This window comes from Perca fluviatilis, chromosome 1 (assembly GCF_010015445.1).
Source record: "Perca fluviatilis chromosome 1, GENO_Pfluv_1.0, whole genome shotgun sequence".
In the NCBI taxonomy this organism is placed as follows: Eukaryota; Metazoa; Chordata; class Actinopteri; order Perciformes; family Percidae; genus Perca; species Perca fluviatilis.
The window spans coordinates 8,317,613-8,337,994 of record NC_053112.1 but is presented as its reverse complement, the minus strand read 5'-3'; the positions used below and the strand labels follow the sequence as shown (position 1 = coordinate 8,337,994).

General features: G+C 40.2%; 1 protein-coding gene across 1 annotated transcript in view; it reads left to right on the top strand.

Annotated features, from left to right (window-relative positions):
• The first annotated feature begins 5,668 nt into the window (after window positions 1–5,668).
• The window catches only part of LOC120558897 (butyrophilin subfamily 2 member A1-like), a 33,746-nt gene continuing 19,032 nt past the window's right edge, over window positions 5,669–20,382 (top strand). The window contains exons 1-3 of the mRNA XM_039800239.1: window positions 5,669–5,768; window positions 12,733–13,077; window positions 13,357–13,428. Coding sequence (XP_039656173.1) covers window positions 5,702–5,768; window positions 12,733–13,077; window positions 13,357–13,428 — 484 coding nt within the window. The 5' untranslated portion in view covers window positions 5,669–5,701. The remainder of the gene's footprint in view (window positions 5,769–12,732; window positions 13,078–13,356; window positions 13,429–20,382) is intronic.

Sequence of the window (20,382 nt, the reverse complement as noted above, 5' to 3'; positions counted from 1 at the left end):
ATGAGACAGGTTTGTGGGAGTTTCTTGCAACTATTCCAAAAAACAATGCCTCCTGTGTTATATAAAGATATAGACCCTTTGCACGTGACGTCATGCTCTACTCGCACAAATTATGAACGCCATGATGGACGGCAGAAGAGCTATGCTGTAGACGGACGGCAAGCCAAACGCACACGTGTTCGTGTTCCCACATACACAATCTGCAGAGTAATCCTCACCAACACAAGCATGTGTATGTATTGCCTTTCTGTTTTAAATGACTGATAAATAATAATAAAATTATCCTCACCCAGCTAACTGCCGTGCTAACCAGCTGTTCCTGCTAACAGGTCCCACATAGCTATCATCGGTTATTCACTGACCTACATATCCCAGAAAGAAAGTCGTTCCCTTGATCATTTAACTTAACACACATACAAAAAATATCGGTTAAATTAAAGATGACATGGCACAGAAACTAGCTTCAAAAAGGCCAAAGAAAAGAGTTAAATGTGGGTCTGCGGAGCTCCTACCCCGGCTAGCCGACCAGCTAGCTGCAGCTAGCTTTGGACTGCTCAGTTTATTTAGTGTTATTTATTTTAAACTGATAGAAACTAGTGTAACTCGTCTACTACACTGTTTAGCCTGGGCTTCCGGTGATTCTGCCGTCCGTCATGGCGTGGTCACGTGTTTGCAAAGGGTCTATAAAGAATGAATATAACTTAGACTTCATGTTTTTAGTGATGTCGTTCCAGAAATGTTGAAATATCTGAACATCAACTGGATGGATTGTCATAAAGTATGGCTGCAGACATTCATGTTCCTCTCAGGATGAATTGTGACAACGTCGGTGCTCCGCTGACTTTTCCTCTAGCTCAGGGGTCTCAAACTCAACTTACTGGGGGCTGCTGGAGGTAGAGCCTGGGTCACAACTTATCATCCCACGGGCCTCAATGGCCCCCGGGCCGCGAGTTTGAGACCCGTGCTCTTGCACCATGATCAGGTCAACATTGGTACCTCTGCTGTACTTTGTGTTTACTGCTAATTAGCAACCGTTAGCATGCCAACATGTAAAATCACCAGTTAGACATTAGCATGCTAACATTGTCATTATAAGCGTGTTAGCATGCCGACGTTAAGCTCAAAGCCCCTTTATTATGTGGGGTATTCCTGCATGGGTACACCTTGACCAGGGTTAGATCACCAAGAACACGTGTCAAACTCAAGGCCCGCGGGCCAAATCCGGCCAGTTGCAGATTTAGATCCGGCCCGTATATCAGTTTGGGTTCACAATACATTATCTAGTTGTGCGCGAAACCAAAAACACAGGAAAGTGTTTTTTAAACTGCAATAGAGTTTGACTTTTGTAGGACTTCATGTCAACAAAAATGTCGTAAAAAGCAACAAATTTACAAAAAGGTGAGAAATGTCTGAGAAAGCCACAAAAAAGTCAGAACAAAATCAACAAAAATGAGGAAAAAAAACTACCAATATGTTAAAAAAGAGACCTGCAGTAACAAAAGCACGTCAATAAACTCTCCATGTCTGGCCCTTGGGGTGATTCTCTTTTTCCAGTGTGGCCCTCTGGGAAAATGAGTTTGACCCCCCTGTTAGATCACCTAGAGGCTTTGTCCGTTATTTTTACCGTCTGTGGCCTTAACCTCACCGTGAGTTGGGACTCTTAAAGTAATATCAGGGACATAACGAAAGCTGCTTTCCATCGTTTAACAACATTCAAAGTAACTTGAACTAGCTCGCCCAGTGAGAGCGTTCCCCATCTCTCTCCACCTTCCCTGTCTATCCTCTGGATCTCACTCTGAGGGGGAAAAAAAGCCCCCCCAGAAAAAGTTAAAAATAAAAGTAAATTTAATCTCAAACTAGTATACAACGGAGCATTAGGCCACATTAAGGGAAAAAAATTAAGGAGCAAGATATTTTATTTATTTTGCATTTTGAGAATAAAGTCAACATGACGAGAATAAAGTTGACATTTCAAGAATCCAGTCAGACTTTTGAGAATAAACCAAACTACTAGCTTTACCTATAGTCTTCTAAATGCCTTGTGAAGGCCTATATGAACTCGTGAAGTTATACTTCAGAATCAGTTTTAATAACAAGGGAATTATTTCTCTTTTAGCACATAAACACAGTATGGTGATAAGTCTGTTCAGAAGGAGAAACCACACATATTGGTAGAGGTGGCCGTATTCCTGCAAACTGAAGTAGCTTGTAATGGACAGATGCAATAAGGGTATCCATGGTTACACCTACGCATATGTTGTATCACAAGACCCAATAAGACAATTGATCCAATAGTTTGATCCTGAAGGAGTGGAGCTCAGGCGAGGATGTAACCCGTAGCCTATCTGCGATGTTGCCCACATGGCAGCTGGCATGGAGGACAGTCGCTCTAATGTGATGAAGTGATGAAGGAGTTGAATTTATTCTCGACATTTCAACTTTAATCTCGACATTATTCTAGAAATGCAAAAAATAAATAAAAAATAAATGTTCCCCTTGATGTGGTCCTAATGCTCCATCGTATTGGTATATATAGGTCTTCATGTGAAGCTGGTTCAGACTGCTGTGAAGATCTCTCTGCTGGACACCAAACTATGTGAAGGCTTCAGCTCCTTTATGACTTTATCTCTTTAATATCTGGGGCTGAATCAGGCCGTCAGGGGAAATGGTGACAATCAGTGAACACAACTGCTGGATGATGACGTAGGATTTTATTTGCTGCACTTTCTTTTTGCTTTTTTTGTTGATGTTGCACTTTGTTAATATACATATTTATTGTTTTTGTCTGCAAAGCCATCAACTGTAGAAGTTATTCAAACTGAAATCTTATTTTTAAATGACTACATGGTCAAGCTCCTTCTGCTAATGAATTTGTGAATGTATTTGCGTGTGTATTTTGCTTATTTTTTTCTATTCTATTTGTATTTATCTCCAGATGTGTTGATGTTGAATGTTTGTGATGAACTGAAGGATATAATATTCCTTTATGTGTTGAGAAAACTCTCCTCCTTCTTAAGCTAAATAAAGTCTTTAAAAAGCCTCTCGGATCAGCTGGAAGATGCATCTTCATAAAGCTGAAAACAAAAAGAAATGCTGAGATTCTCAGTGCTGCAGCGCCCCCTGCTGGTCCTCATCAGTAGTGCTTTTTATTATCTTTGGTTCATTTTTAGGGGGGGTGAAAGATGGCGACAACAACGTAAATAAGTTTATCTGAAAATGCAATAAATATTGTATATTTACATTAAGGAGTATGGTAATCATAGTTATTGATCTATTTTTATGTTGTAAAAAGCTTGTAATATAGGAAAGAGAAATGATTATAACAATGTAATATGAAAGAAGAATGTGGAGAGACCATAGACCGTCCATTCATATATATACAAGTCGTTGGGAGGGACTGTGACGTAGACTCGGTTTTCATTTTCATAGATGGCTCTAAAGATCCAGAAAAAGGGTGTGTAGGTGCAGCAGTGTATATCCCAGTGAGTGATACATCAATAAAGAAAAGGTAATCTGATCATTTATCAGTATACACTACAGAGTTGATGGCAGTGTTACTGGCATTACGGTGGATAGAGGAGAACGGTTTATCCAAAACTGTTATTGCATCCGACAGTTTTTCTGCACTGTCTAGCATTAGAACAGGCAGATCCTCATCCAGAACAGATATCATCAATGACATATTTATTGTATTGTACAGAATGCAAGTTAAGTGTTTATTTACAACTTTCATTTGGGTTCCTGCCCATGCTGGTGTGGAGAGACATGAGAAGGTGGATATTCTGGCCAAACAAGCACTTAAGATTACAGATGTAGACCTACAGGTCCCAATGAGCAAAGCGGAAGTCAAATCATTCATCAGGACATATGCACAAACAACATGGCAGGGGTGTTGGGACATTAGTGAAACAGGAAGACATCTTTACAGTCTACAAAGTGGTGTTGGTGATGGGAGGAAGGTGGGATTTAAATGTAGGGAATAAAGTATCATTACTCGTCTCAGAATTGGACATACAGGTCTTAATTATTCATTGATTAACATTCATTAACATTCTAATGGAAACTGTGTAAACTGTCATCAGCCAGAAACTGTTGAGCATTTCCTAATTCATTGCAAGAAATACTACAGCCAGAGAGAGCACCTTTTCCAGACACTTCGTAAGGCAGATCACCACGCATTTTCATTGGCAGGGCTTTTGGGGTCACCAGCGGGCAAGGTATATCACTGTATTATAAAGCTATTTAAGGGAAATTGATTTAGTAAAGAGGATTTAGGTTTATTTTTATTTTTGTTTATTTATTTTCTGCATTTATCTCTCGTTCACACTCCAGTCCAGCTGGTGGCGGTAATGCACCTTTAAGTTGGTTTGCCAACCGCCAATAAACCATAAAGATAAGAAGAAGATGAATGGCGCGAAAGTCAGTAAAAGGGGCGGGGCTTAGAGGCCATGTGCGGCAGTAACAGGAAGGGAGAGAGAGTCTGTGCTGAAAGCTTCAAACAAGTGGACTTTCTTTACACTTTCCACAACAAGGTATTTATTCACATGTTTTTATATGCTTTATATTTTGCTGTTTAATCTCCGTTCACAAACGTGTTTATTGTTATTTTAGGGGTTGTTGTGTTTAGTATTTGGCTGGAATTTAACTTTTGCCTCCAAAATAATAATGGACTGCAGTTTCATAATGAAGGATGTTAGAAAAGGCATTAACGCAGGTTTTATCTTATATAAAGGTGTGTAGCCTATATGTGGAAGCACAACACCAATAGTGGAGCTAAAATCACCAAATACTTTAAAATACTCTGGTTATGGCATTTTCCTCAGTCTCATGCAAAAGCCTGTTGTAGTGTTATTATTTAGCATTAAAATATAATTACTGACTGTCTTTCATAGTGAGCGGTGCATTGTTGTAAATGTGGGGGCATCAGATGCTCCCTCACACTTCTACTGGAGTCTTTGTTAATCATCTTTATTAACTGGATTACTGAGGGCGACTATCAACAACAGAATATACAATAAAATAATAATTATATACGTTAGAGACTTTGCTCCGAGCTGATCTAACCTTTATCTGAAATCAACATTTGCAGGCCTTTTTTAAATCCGTAAATAATTGATCGGTCATTACTTGGGTCGTCACACGTTATTTAGACCTTTTCAAGAAGTGAAACTAGTCAAACGGGAGGTTGTTTCTGCCTTTTTTATGCTCCGATAGAGCAACAGTCGGGTTCGTAATTTTGCGTCCCGCCCACAGAGGATTCCGAGAGCAGTCCCGGCCGCACCAGATTCCGGAAGTAATGCATTTTCTCCTTTGACAAATTGGAGTATATAAAATAGCCATAAAATGGTAACCGTCGATGGTAGACTTAAAACCAGCATGCCGACGTGACTAAGCGATTCTATATGATCATATAGACGCCAAAAATCATGGGGCACCAACCTTGTTTTGAGATAAACGTCTTTTATTCGTGATGTCTTGGATAAGTACTTCATTACCCACAATCCCACAGTGATGCCTCTGATTGGTGGAATCATTGACATATGGGTGGAATGATTAATGCACCATTAGTAGATCCTCCGAGGATCATTTGAGACTTCAGCGGCGAGTTCTCCTAAAGACTGTAAGCAACAGCCGACTCAACAGGCAGTCCTGTGGTTTACATATTACTTTATCAGTCTGGTTGCCTTTTTAACTCATTCCGATGATGAAGGTTGACCTGTTCCTGTTAGCCTCCATCTTTCTGTGTGCTGCACCTGCTTCTGAAGCCGGTAAGTTGGAGGCTGATTTTGCTGAACTAACGTTACTAATGTGAGGCGTTACTAACAAACCTCAGACAGGCTCAAAGCTGTCAGCGTTAACTTATTTTAGGTTTATAACATTAGTATAATGTTGTGAGCTAATGGTGACAAGTTTAAACTACTGTTGAAAAAGTTTTAGTATGCTTGATAGCGATAGCTGGACAAAACAGTCCATAGACGCTACAGCTGTAGCGTCTATGGACTGTTTTTGGTAGGCGCGCCAGGACCTTCTTACTGTCTCTGGGCTGGACTGGTAACCTGGCATACCGGGCATTTCCCCGGTGGGCCGACGCACTTTTGGGCTGAATCGCCGATATGAATTAGGACTTTGACTCCGAACTTCGTTATTATATTCCGAGGCTTTTTCATGCATTTCAAAATGTAACTACAAGTCTCTCGGTCTTGTTCACGAGGGCTGTAGAGAGCTAAGGGGGGAGGGCGGGGCTTCCCTTCATTCACAAAACAGAAGGGGCCGTTTCGGCGGCGACAGAGAGAAATGCCTCGCATGCTCGCTGGACAATACTGGCCACTTTATTTTACAGAAAGTCGCAAGATTTGTCGCCGACGACGCACACACACCAGCGCACACACACCAGCGCACACACACCAGCGCAACACACCAGCGCACACACACCAGCGCACACACACCAGCGCACACACCAGCACACACACCAGCGCACACAAACACACCCACCAGCACACACGCACACACACCAGCGCACACACACACACACACACACCCACCAGCACACACACCAGCACACACACACACCAGCGCGCACACACCAGCAGCACACGCACAACACACACACACACACACACCAGCACACACACCAGCACACACACACATTACACTTAGCACACACACCCAATACACAGCACAACACACACACACACACACGTACGTATAAACATCAGACCACTTACGTAGGCAACGGTGAAAGCTCCGAACTTCCTGTTGAAAGGATAGTGTTATGACTTGTAAGTTGGATACCAATATAGGTCATACTGAAGGCATTTATGATTTTGGGCAAAAGTCAAAGGTGTGTGTGTGTGTGTGTGTGTGTGTGTGTGTGTGTGTGTGTGTGTGTGTGTGTGTGTGTGTGTGTGTGTGTGTGTGTGTGTGTGTGTGTGTGTGTGTGTGTGTGTGTGTGACACAACAACAAGCAGTTTGGCTGTAACATTAAAGTTAGTGGCTGTCAGGTAACCTAACTGTTTAAGCTAACATTGAAAATGCTAGCAGTTAGCATGTTGGGTAGTTGAAAAGTCTGTGTGATCTATAAGATCAGTTTTTAAAGTTGCTAAGCATATATTAAGCAAAATAACAATAATGGCAATACAATATCAAATATCAATAAAAAAAATAATAAAAATACCAATAAATAAAGAAATTATAACTAAGAATTAATAATTTAAGTGTAAGATCAACAGATAAGTCTTGAGATCCCTCTTGAAGGATCCAAAACGATCACATGAACGCTGAACGCTATTAAACTCTGAACACTAGGCAACTCATATCACAGACTGCACGCATATTTTAAGAAGACTGTCTGCAGGGAATGGGTCTGACCAATCACGGTGGGTGATTGGTCAGACAGGGCTTCCTGACCTGGAGTCCTGTTGGTAATATACAGGCCATTTTATTTACCACGAAAACAGCACACTGCCGTCCACATAGCACCCGATGCTAACGTTAGCACAAGTTTGGCTCACTGCTAACCATAGTAATCACCCAGAGGGGATAAATATTATAGCAGGGGACTTTTACAAGGCATCCTTAAAGTCTGTACTCCCCAGCTTTTTTCCAGCATGTAGCTTGTGCTACTAGACCATGTATACTCTAACATCAAGAAAGCACACAGAACTGCACCTCTCCCTCACCTGGGCCAGTCGGGTCGCATCCAAATACTCCTGATCCCAGCATGCATCAGTCAGATCACATCCAACTACTGATCCCAGCATAAGTCCCGGTCAGAAGGACTATACAGCCAAGTAGGACTATCAAAACCTGGCTTGATGCTGCCCTATCCCAGCTCTAGGACTGCTTCCAATAAGGACATGGTTGTGTGCAATATGTTACAGAACAGAGCCCTTGGTTTATTGTTATGATTTCATCGTGCTTGTATGCTGCACAATTTACATTACAGCAGAGGTGATCAACTGAATGTGTACTCAGAGTTCAATGTTCCTACACTAGTTCAGTTAGTATTAGTATAGTATTAGTATTTTATGTCTTTGAATTGTTTTTACTTTTGAGTGATTAAGTAACTCAGACTTCGTCAAAATCACCAAAAATATTGATATTATTTTTTGTCCATATCGCCCACCCCTATTATGCGTCTATCCGTGCCTGTGAACCTTAACGTTAGGTTACAGGTAGGTAACGGTAGCTGTAACCTACTGTTCCCATCAGTCGTACAAAAACATAGGAAAATGGAGTCCATGTTGAAAAAAACAAAAAGTAAGTTACCATTGAGAGAGGCTGCTTGATTTAGAAGACCGGACACCGTTTCACCGTCTCCCCGGTGGTTTGGGTCCAGTCGGCCTCTTTAACGAAAAGTCTGTGTGATGTTGAGACCAGCCTTCAAAGGTGGTTAGTTTTTAAATCCACATCCAAACACACAATGGTCTCACAAGGGCTCACCCACCAGCAGGTCTAAAAGCATCCCTCTGTTTCCTGTTGTGGTGATTTGAGCTTCAGGGCAGGCAGTACCGCGTTCTGCCAGCAGGTGCCGGGAAAACGCCATTGTCCGATCCGTTAACAAGGCCCCGCGCCCCCTCCCCCAGTCACCACACTTTGCATTAACCTTCATTCTGGACTATACACCAGCCCATGGCACATACTATATACTAGCTGTATGTATTGATTATTTCGTATTAGTGTTCAATAGGTTTGTTTATGTATGCTCCAACCACCAAGGCACATTCCTTGAAAAGTAGCTTACTTACTTACTTGAGCGTTTTGATATATTCATTATGTTCATGGATTTATTCATTGTGACATTTCCTCAGTTGATTATTGACGGTAAAAACATAATTTTTTGTAATAAAGGTTGGTGAAATTCTTTTTAAATATGCAAATGAGGCATTGTCCTATTAAATATGTGCTAATTTGCACCCATTAACATAAAGCATGGTCCAAAATTCTTATATTTTGTTGACCTATTAGAGTCAAAGGTTTTTGGGATATCTATTTATCTCTTCCATAAATCAGAAAATACTGTCAACAGCCATTAAAACTTTCTCCCATGTTTTAGAATAAATGTATAAATCAGGCTATGATTTCCCCAGTTGGTTGCTTACTTTAAAGGGGTGATAGAATGCAAAACCGATTTTACCCTGTCATAGTTGAATAACGACAGTTCGGTGGGTAAATAGGACATACATAGAAGCTCAAAATCCCACTGACACCCCTTTACTATGAAAATCTCATATTTTGAAACTGCTGCTGAAAACGGGCGAATCCCAACAAAGCTGAGTTGCTTACGCAAGCGTCTCAAAATCCGGAACCTTAAGAGAACGGTCACGCCCCAACATTTACATAGGCTACACAACTGACCTGAGATCAGGTAGTACATTTATAGGCTACACACAACTGACCTGAGATCAGGTAGTACATTTACATAGGCTACACAACTGACCTGAGATCAGGTAGTACATTTACATAGGCTACACAACTGACCTGAGATCAGGTAGTACATTTACATAGGCTACACAACTGACCTGAGATCAGGTAGTATTACTTTACATAGGCTACACAACTGACCTGAGATCAGGTAGTACATTTATATACACAACTGACCCGAGATCAGGTAGTACATTTACATAGGCTACACAACTGACCTGAGATCAGGTAGTACATTTACATAGGCTACACAACTGACTTGAGATCAGGTAGTACATTTTACATAGGCTACACAACTGACCTGAGATCAGGTAGAACATTTACATAGGCTACACAACTGACCTGAGATCAGGTAGTACATTTACATAGGCTACACAACTGACCTGAGATCAGGTAGTACATTTACATAGGCTACACAACTGACCTGAGATCAGGTAGTACATTTACATAGGCTACACAACTGACCTGAGATCAGGTAGTACATTTTACATAGGCTACACAACTGACCTGAGATCAGGTAGTACATTTACATACACAACTGACCTGAGATCAGGTAGTACATTTACATACACAACTGACCTGAGATCAGGTAGTACATTTACATAGGCTACACAACTGACCTGAGATCAGGTAGTACATTTACATAGGCTACACAACTGACCTGAGATCAGGTAGTACATTTACATAGGCTACACAACTGACCTGAGATCAGGTAGTACATTTATATAGGCTACACAACTGACCTGAGATCAGGTAGTACATTTACATAGGCTACACAACTGACCTGAGATCAGGTAGTACATTTACATAGGCTACAGAACTGACCTGAGATCAGGTAGTACATTTACACAGGCTACACAACTGACCTGAGATCAGGTAGTACATTTACATAGGCTACACAACTGACCTGAGATCAGGTAGTACATTTACATAGGCTACAGAACTGACCTGAGATCAGGTAGTACATTTACACAGGCTACACAACTGACCTGAGATCAGGTAGTACATTTACATAGGCTACACAACTGACCTGAGATCAGGTAGAACATTTACATAGGCTACACAACTGACCTGAGATCAGGTAGAACATTTACATAGGCTACACAACTGACCTGAGATCAGGTAGAACATTTACATAGGCTACACAACTGACCTGAGATCAGGTAGAACATTTACATAGGCTACACAACTGACCTGAGATCAGGTAGAACATTTACATAGGCTACACAACTGACCTGAGATCAGGTAGAACATTTACATAGGCTACACAACTGACCTGAGATCAGGTAGTACATTTACATAGGCTACACAACTGACCTGAGATCAGGTAGAACATTTACATACTACACAACTGACCTGGAGATCAGGTAGTACATTTACATAGGCTACACAACTGACCTGAGATCAGGTAGTATATTTTACATAGGCTACACAACTGACCTGGAGATCAGGTAGAACATTTACATACTACACAACTGACCTGAGATCAGGTAGTTACATTTACATAGGCTACAAAACTGACCTGAGATCAGGTAGTACATTTACATAGGCTACACAACTGACCTGAGATCAGGTAGTATATTTACATAGGCTACACAACTGACCTGGAGATCAGGTAGAACATTTACATACTACACAACTGACCTGAGATCAGGTAGTACATTTACATAGGCTACACAACTGACCTGAGATCAGGTAGTCTTCTGAATCTAGCTAGGTCACGGATCTCTGCTATTCCATTACAAAATTCACTTCTGAAACTTTTTTATGCAAGAAACGCACCATATAAAGCTCGAATATGGGCCGCTTTGAAAAGGATGGCTAATTGCAAATTTTCTCCGACTGTGTGTCGGAGTTTAGTGCCGGTGTTGGTGCTGCCGGGTTGCTACATGCACGCCCTGACCGCAGTTTCAGCGAGCTTTGCTACCGCAATCTTTTACCGCAGCCCCACGGTTCCAGTTAATCTTATAATGGGTATGTGTGTTGAGTTATTTAAACAAACAATCGGGAAATAAGCGCCTCTTGTCCGCGAAGTCTCATTGGTAGAGCCGCGTGAGATGGAGTCCATCAATGAGAGCTAGCTAGCCTCCTCCTAACTCTGACATTCACAAAAATACATTCAATTGAAATCCGAAATTGGACAAGTGTTAGCTAAGCTTTGTAAGACCTTGAGGAACCTGTATTATTCATGCCGTGACGAAATTCAAACTGTAAATATACTTTAGTTATGCGAAGTGAGCAAGCTGCGATATTTCCCCATTGTAATGAATGGGACATATAGCAAGCAGCTGCTCGTCCTACAAAGACGCCTCGCGTTCATAAAAATGCCTTAAAATCAAATCGGACACAACGGTTAGCTTTATAAGACATTGGGGAATGTGTTATATAAGTGGCGTGACGAAATTCAAACTGTAAATATAATTTAGTTATGGCAACAATGTAGCTAGCTAGCTGCGGTATTTCCCCATTGTAATGAATGGGACATATAGCAAGCAGCTGCCCGTCCTACAAAGACGCCTCGCGTTCATAAAAATGCCCCGTATGCAGTATCCACAAAGTGTGACTTTGCGCTGGGTATGGAGCCCAGCAGGCTGCCGCTTTCTCGTCAGACTGTGTGGAGCTCCTAAAGTCCGACACGTCTTACCAAATTTGCAATTAGCCATCAAATTTTGTAAAACGGCCAATATTTGAGCTTTATATAGTTGATTTCTCGCTTAAAAAAGTCTCAGAAGTGAATTTGGTAATGAAACATTGCAGTGTCTGGAATATGAGATTCTGTCGCTTCTCTAATGTATGTGTATTGGGGATTCGCTCAACCAATCAGCGCGCGTCTCTAATGTCTGCGTTTGGCAAGTCGCTCAACCAATCAGCGCGCAGCTCATCTAAATATTCATGACCATACCATATTTGGAAGAAAAGCTCTTGTTACAAATAGGGCCAAAACCACAGGGATGCATAAGGGCCCATAAAATATCAACCAGGCCATTTTCAGCCCAACCAATGTTACATACCCCATTAGGAGACCATAAGGAACAGTGTGAAATACCCTATATAATCATTCTATCACCCCTTTAAGAGAATTCTATTTTTTTTATTTTTTGTATTACAAGTTTCCTGAAATTTTTAAAATATGCAAATGAGGCATTATCTAATGCTAACCTTTGGTACATTTAAGAGAAATCTACACACACACATATATATAAAGTGTAATACAAACATGGCACAATGGTTTCTTTCCACTAGTCTGAAAGGAGAGAATAGTTGCAGCACTGAATTAAAAAAACTCAACTCTTGTGTTTTTCTCCCCAGGAGGGTTTCTCCTCTCTGACCTGAATCAGACCGTTGAGGCTGAAGAAGGTCATGATGTCACTCTTCAGGGTCGTCTGGACCCCCCCGTCGACTTGTCTTCCTACACCTTCGATGTGGCGAGACTCGACCTCGGTATCTATGGTGATGTCTACTCTTATCGACGGGGAGAGGACCACCTGGATGACCAGATGGATCGATACAGAGACAGAACAACTCTCAACCATGAAGACCTGATCAGAGGCATCGTGGCTCTGAAGATCTCCTCAGTAACTCTGTCTGATAGTGGTCCATACAAAGTCTACGTCCCAGACCTGAGAGCCAGTTTCATCGTTAACATCACTGTTGGTAAGCATGCTGAGTTAAATAGTTTGATTCAGATTCTAAAGTGTTGTCTGAATTCAGGATATCCCAATAAAGGCTCTGATTTAAGACCTTAAAGGAGCTCTAAATGAAAACTGAGAACACCTGTGTGGGTGTCTTAGAGTCTTTAATACTGGATATCTTCTTGTGTAAACTGTCCAGTTTAGATAACGCACACAGCCAGCTTTGACTACTAGAACACATTTTGGTTGTTTTTTCAAGTCCTGAGAACTATATTTATTACATTTTTAATTTTGTTTACAGCACCCAAAGGCCAAGTGAGCGAGACGAAGAGAAATGATCCAACCACAACTAGACCTCCAGCTACCAGTCCTGGTAAATGTCTGATCAGTTGTCTAGAAGTCTGTACCCAATAGTTTTAAATTCATGCATAACGTTGACATCAGAATTATAAATTTCAACACTGCGCTAGAGCAGCACGGTACATCGTTGTAGCATCAACATCACGATGTGCACACAGGACGTCCTGCTCCAGTGGTTCTGGTACTGATCTCTTCTGATGTGTTTTCCATCAGGGACCAACAGTCTCGGTCGGCCTAATTAATATGAATATGTAAAGTAACTGAAGCTATAAAAACAGAAGAAAAACGTACAATAGGCAAGTAGGAGAAAATGAAAATACTCCATTAAAAGTACCTTACAGTTGTATTGAAGTATAGTTACTTTCCACTGCTGATAAAATGCAATGATATGTACGTGTAGCAACCCTAAACATTAATTCCTGACATGTTTCTATCTGTCAGCAGCTCAGACACACTGCTGTCTGTGCTGACGTACCGTCTCCTGTTGGGACCCAGATGTTGTCCCGTCCCGTCTCTGGTTCTGGTTCTGACCACGGGGACAGAGACGGGACAGCTCGCTTCAACGCAGCGTAATAACTCCTGAAAATAAAGTTCATCTCGCAAATGTACAGTACAGGCCAAAAGTTTGGACACACCTTCTCATTCAATGTGTTTCTTTATTTTCATGACTATTTACATTGTAGATTCTCACTGAAGGCATCAAAACTATGAATGAACACATATGGAATTATGTACTTAACAAAAAAGTGTGAAATAACTGAAAACATGTCTTATATTTTAGATTCTTCAAAGTAGCCACCCTTTGCTTTTTTTGATAACTCTGCAAACCCTTGGTGTTCTCTCAATGAGCTTCATGAGGTAGTCACCTGAAATGGTTTTACCTTCACAGGTGTGCTTTGTCAGGGTTCATTAGTGGAATTATTTCCCTTATTAATAAAAAAGTAAAGGGTGGCTGCTTTGAAGAATCTAAAATATAAAGACATGTTTTCAGTTATTTCACACTTTTTTGTTAAGTACATAATTCCATATGTGTTCATTCATAGTTTTGATGCCTTCAGTGAGAATCTACAATGTAAATAGTCATGAAAATAAAAAGGAAACACATTGAATGAGAAGGTGTGTCCAAACTTTTGGCCTGTACTGTATCTGTCTCTGCAGTCATCTCAGCCATCGAACACAGCAACAGGAAATAATACTCGCAGACTTTTTTTCCCCGTTTCGCGGTGTTGGTGAGTTCTTTAAAAACAAAAAAAAGCCACTAAATGTTGCGTTAAAATGCGTTGTAACTCACGTTACATATAATATTACCAAAATTTAATTAGTAATGCGTGATATTACCGTGTTACAGCAAGAAGGAATACGTTACTGTAATTGCATTACTTTTGTAACTCATTACTCCAACACTGACAGGGAGATTGTGACAGTGGATGTGTATGTTGATAAACCCTGGATCACCTTTGGAAACTGTCCTTCTAAACTCAACTCTGTCTGATCTTTCTTCAGGCTCTGCAAAGGAGGAATTTGTCTGGAAAACAGTGGTTCCCATTGTCTGTGTCTGTGTTGCTGCTGTTGGTGTTCTTCTTCTTCTCCTGGTGAAACGTGGAGTCATCCGTAAGTTACAAACTGCTTTACAGCATTTTATTATCAGCGGGGAAAGTAACTCGGTACATTTACTGTTGGGGAAGTTACTTTTAAAAAGTAGTGTTTGCTCGTTACTCGTTACTTTACTCGTTAATCCGTTACTTTACTTAGTTACCCCCTGTGGAAGGTAACGTTTTGCATTACTTTTATATTGCTTGACTTGGGTCAGAACCCAATATCTGTTCCTACATGTGTAGGCCTACATAAAGTTCTACTATGGAGGACATAACAGGTATTTCTTTTGTGCTCTTTATTATAAGAAAATAGTATCAATAGGCTCCTTAGGAACAACATGATAACCTCAAAATGGGTCATATGTCTCAAAATAAAACATGCCTCATCTAATTCCAACAGAAAAAATAAGAACTTAAAAATGGCTTGATGTCATGGCTTGTGTAAATAAAATAAAATGGCATTAATACAGTGTGAAGTCCGTGTACATTATGTGCTGGTGGCGCTACCCGAGCTGTACTCTGGTAAGAGAGTCGCTGCAACCTTTGGTTTAGTTAACAGATTTATTGATATCCAATTCTAGCAGGTGGATACAGTGCTTGTTGCTTGTGATAGTATGTGTTTGTGTGTGGGGGTGGTTTTCTTTAAAATTAAAGAAATACAGAATATGTAAATATAACCTGTACATAACGAATACACATATATACAGATTAAAGATCAATAAGCAACCACTCACTCTGCAATATACATAATTGCTATGCAATAAATAGTTGCTGTGCAAACAACCAAATAATACTGGATAGTAATGGGAATCAATAAATTCCAATGTAGTAAAGAATACGCTGTAGGTTTCATTGTGCAGTTACATCTTTTGGCCACTAGATGGCGCTCTAAGACCAGAAATGAACCTAACAGCTACATACAGGTACAGTAGTCATGTGATAGACCAGCAGCGTGAATGGCACGGTGAAATGATTCAACAATTAAACCAGCGACAGCATCGTGAGAGCAGCAGCTGAACTAATCCTCAGCAGGATTGTAATTAAGGAATGTACAACACTGTACTAACATGCATCCATCAATCAAAGTATTAACTATTGTTTCTGGATGGTATATTTGCAGTAAGCTCCTAGCATTACAGTAGACATAAGCATGCAAGTCATGTTAACTACACAAACAAAGATACATGCAACACCAGCATGGACATAAAATTGTGCGCTTACGTTCTCAATAACGCACACGGCAACACAACAGAATGCTATACAAGTAACGTGCAACTTTAGGAGCAGCTGTACTCATGTCTGCAGCGAACTACAAAAGGAAATGGCGAAGTTGCGCATGTGCACAAATGCGTGAGTCCAAGGAGGGACATCGGTCTCATCAGTCCAGCAGGGAGTTTTCCACAGGTGTCATGACAGTCAGTCTGTATTTCTACCTAATTTCCTCCCAAATCTCTTCAGAAGAATAGTCCCAGCGGTACTTGCTCTGGTGTTTTTAAAGCATTAAAGTTCATCAAAGACTGGTTCACATAAGAAAAGTTCCTTTTTTATTTCCTATGTAGATGTACTCTCCTCATATCACAGGGGGAAAAATATGGCAATGTCAGTTTCTTCCAATCTGGTGCGGCCCTACTGTTGAGATGTAGTGTGTCACAAAGTGGTTTCCATGTTCTCACAGGGATCTGTAAGAAAACAAAAGAAGCAGAGACGAGGCCAGACAACTTATCAGTGAATTACCTGAGGACGGAGACGACAGAGGAGGACGGAGACCCACCCAGCGCTGAGGACACGGTCTGAGAGAGTTGGTGGTCCGAGAGAGTTGGTGGTCCGAGAGAGTCGGTGGTCTGAGAGAGTTGGTGGTCTGAGACCATACCCAGTCATCCCCTCAACCATAAAAACATCCAAACTACACCAGCTTAAGAAAAGCTTTTTACTCAACAACAGCAAAGTTGATCTAATTACAAAGTAAAATATCACGAGTAACACATTTTACAATCTGTCAAGCATACAGATACTTACTTACTTAGTTAGTTACTTACTCACTCACTTACTGACTTTATTCATCATCCAGAAAGGTGTGACACCTTCTGTCCTTTGGCCCTTTGAGACAGTAACCACGCCTTCGTGACCCCTCGGTTGGATTACTGTAACGCCCTGTATGTAGTCATCAGTGCCGCATCTGTTGCTCGTCTTCAGATGGTGTAAAACGCTGCGGCGCGTCTCTTAACTGGAGCACGTTAAATATGAGCACATTACCCCCATTTTAGCTTCACTCCACTGGCTGCCCGTATATTTTAGGATCCATTTTAAAATTAATTTACTTGTGTTTAAATCCTTGAATGGTCTAGCTCCATCCTACCTGTCCGAGTTGCTTCACCCCTACAACTGTGCCTGAGTGTCCCTAAAACAAAGCGGAAACTTAAATGGGATTGTGCTTTTGCTGTGGCAGCTCCAAAAATATGGAATGAGCTCCCTCTGCCTATTAGACAGACTTCTTCACTGTCTCATTTTAAATCTCTTCTTAAAACCCACCTTTTTTCTCTGGCCTTTCCCAGCTGAGGCTGACATTTTTACTGTGATACTGTTTCATGTTTTGAATGTTAGATGTTGTAAATGTTTTAAATGATTTCTACTTTGTCCTGTACAACACCTTGTGCAACATTGGTTGCTATTATAAATAAATGTGATTGATTGGCCTTAGATTCAGATTAGAAAACAACTCAGAGGAAGGATTTTACTCCCTGGGTGGATAGATGTCATGTGTACAGAATAACCAAAGAAATTAACCGTTAAGGTCTTTATAGACAAACAGGAGAAGCTTAAATCATATCTGAACTGTAACCATGGTAATGATCATCTCATCTAACTCTTGGAAAGAGAGCAAATAAGCGTATTTCCTGAATGTCTACTTCTTTTTAATTTTTAATGACTATGTGCTCACAGGGAAAAACAATCACTTTCTAGAGTTTTTACATTTTAAAGAGATTTAACATGTTTTTATTGCACATTTCTGTTTAATATTTAAGCTGGGTTTTTTTTGTCGGGATGTTTAATTTTTTTAAATTTATTTTATTTTACTGATGTACTGTGAAGCAGATTTTTCAGATTCAAAATAGCACTTCACCAACACTTGCTGCACTTTTCCCGACACACAATATGAGACCAGTACATCTCACTAGGTCAGTTTCACAGACATTCATTCCAGTCCCCTCATACAAAAACAACTCTGGTCAGAAATCCTTTTTTTTATACACACACCAACATTTGGAGTGACATTCCCCATCACATCAGAACACTACCATCCATCACATATTTCATAAAGGCATATAAACTGTTCCTTCTCGACAGTTACACTTGCACTCATTGATTGTTCATGTATTGTCCAAGTCTTGTTTGTCTGTATTGTTGTTTTTCTTTGTCTGTATCTGTCTAGCCCATGCTAATGTCTAATGTATGCTAATGTCCTGTACAAGTGTTTCAGGCTCCATGTGCCCTAACTATGTTCTATGTTTCTGCAGAACAGGAATCTGAGTCAGGCCTGTTTAAACTCTAACTTAATGTTACTTTTAACTTTCCTGTATAATAAATGAAGTGAAGCACACTGTGTAAAAACTTCAACATTTTCTTACTCTGTAGCACTTTTCTGGATGTTTGTCCTTATCTTTATCATTTCAAATAAACCTGTTTAAAAAGGGAACGTGCTGCTCAGTGTGTAGTTTTCTCTTTCTGCTCTGATTCTGTGTTTACTTTATGATTTACAGGTGAAGAAAGTTCACTAATCCTTTATTGAAGTCAAAGTGTGAAAGGCCCAATTAAACCCACCAAGATGTTCAGCATCAAACATTTCAATCAGGACATTTCAGCAACAACATCACGTGATCCCGGTCAGTAGTCCTCCATCCAGTCTAAGGTTACATGTTAATGTACTGCTCTGTACTGTAGTAAACTAGTCTCACAGTCTGAGGTTACATGTTAATGTACTGCTCTGTACTGTAGTAAACTAGTCTCACAGTCTAAGGTTACATGTTAATGTACTGCTCTGTACTGTAGTAAACTAGTCTCACAGTCTAAGGTTACATGTTAATGTACTGCTCTGTACTGTAGTAAACTAGTCTCACAGTCTAAGGTTACATGTTAATGTACTGCTCTGTACTGTAGTAAACTAGTCTCACAGTCTGAGGTAAATTTAGTTAAGTGTAGTCAGTAACTCTGCTCTGAAATGTTGATTAAAACACACACTGATTCTAGAAAATACAAATATTTTTTGTGACTTTGCACCTTTTTGATTTGTCACCATGGTGATTATATGCACTGCAGCTTTTATTTGAGAGTAATATGGCTGCTACAGCCATTTATGTTCATCTAATATAATGAGTAGATATATAGTGTATTCATGTAAACAGGCCCTGAGTCTGTACCTGGGTTTGAGACCAGAAACTGTTGAGGGATTTGTAAACAAGTATATATATGTCCCTTGTGTTGACTTTGGGTCAAATTGACCAGTTTTTAAATTTTCAGAAAATATGGGACGTAGAAATAAGCGCTGAAAGTGTGTAGAAGAAAAGTTTTACAATTTAAAACGTTGGAAAAAGCAAAAACAAACTGTGAAAAAATAAGTGTTTTTTTCAAGATTGACGGGAAGACAACACAAAGGTTGATGTAGTCGGTAAGAAAGCCCTCAGAAGGAAGTGGTTGACAACAGATGTAGCCGAGGTTAGAGGTTGGTTCGAGGTCATCTACGACATTTATTCAATTCAGAAGGATCCAACTGGATTTTTTTAAGATTTTAAAGTTTATCTTATTTTTTTTTTATAAATAGCTGTTTGAAGGGGATCAGACCAGGCTGCACACTTAATTTAAGGAAAAGAGGAACAGTTCAAGTTACATCTGTGACATGTTATGGATCAGACTGGAGATAAGATAAGGTTTCCTGTCTGCTGCCTTTTGTTTACACACCTTGATCAACTAACAATTCTCTCCAGATTACTTGTAATTATTTGGCTTTACTGTAAATGTGTTGAATGAATGTCTCCATACTGGGATTAGATTATGGATGGATGGATTATGTTGTCAGTGTATTTATGGATTATCTCAACACTTGAAGCTTTAAATTAAAGGTTATGTTTACATAAAGTCTGATCTGTGCTTTTGCCTCTCCTTGATCATCATAACTCACTGTAACAGGTTCATCACATTAAAGGTCTGGAACAACAGAACACATCAAGTCTTATTGGTGATAGTAACTACACTACATTTTAGATTCTCATTTCTTCTCCTCTCCTCTCCTCACTACTCTATCCTTCCTTTTCTCTCCTCTAATCCTCCTCACCTTCCATTTCTCCTTCTGTTGTTTTTCCATGTGAGAAACACACCAC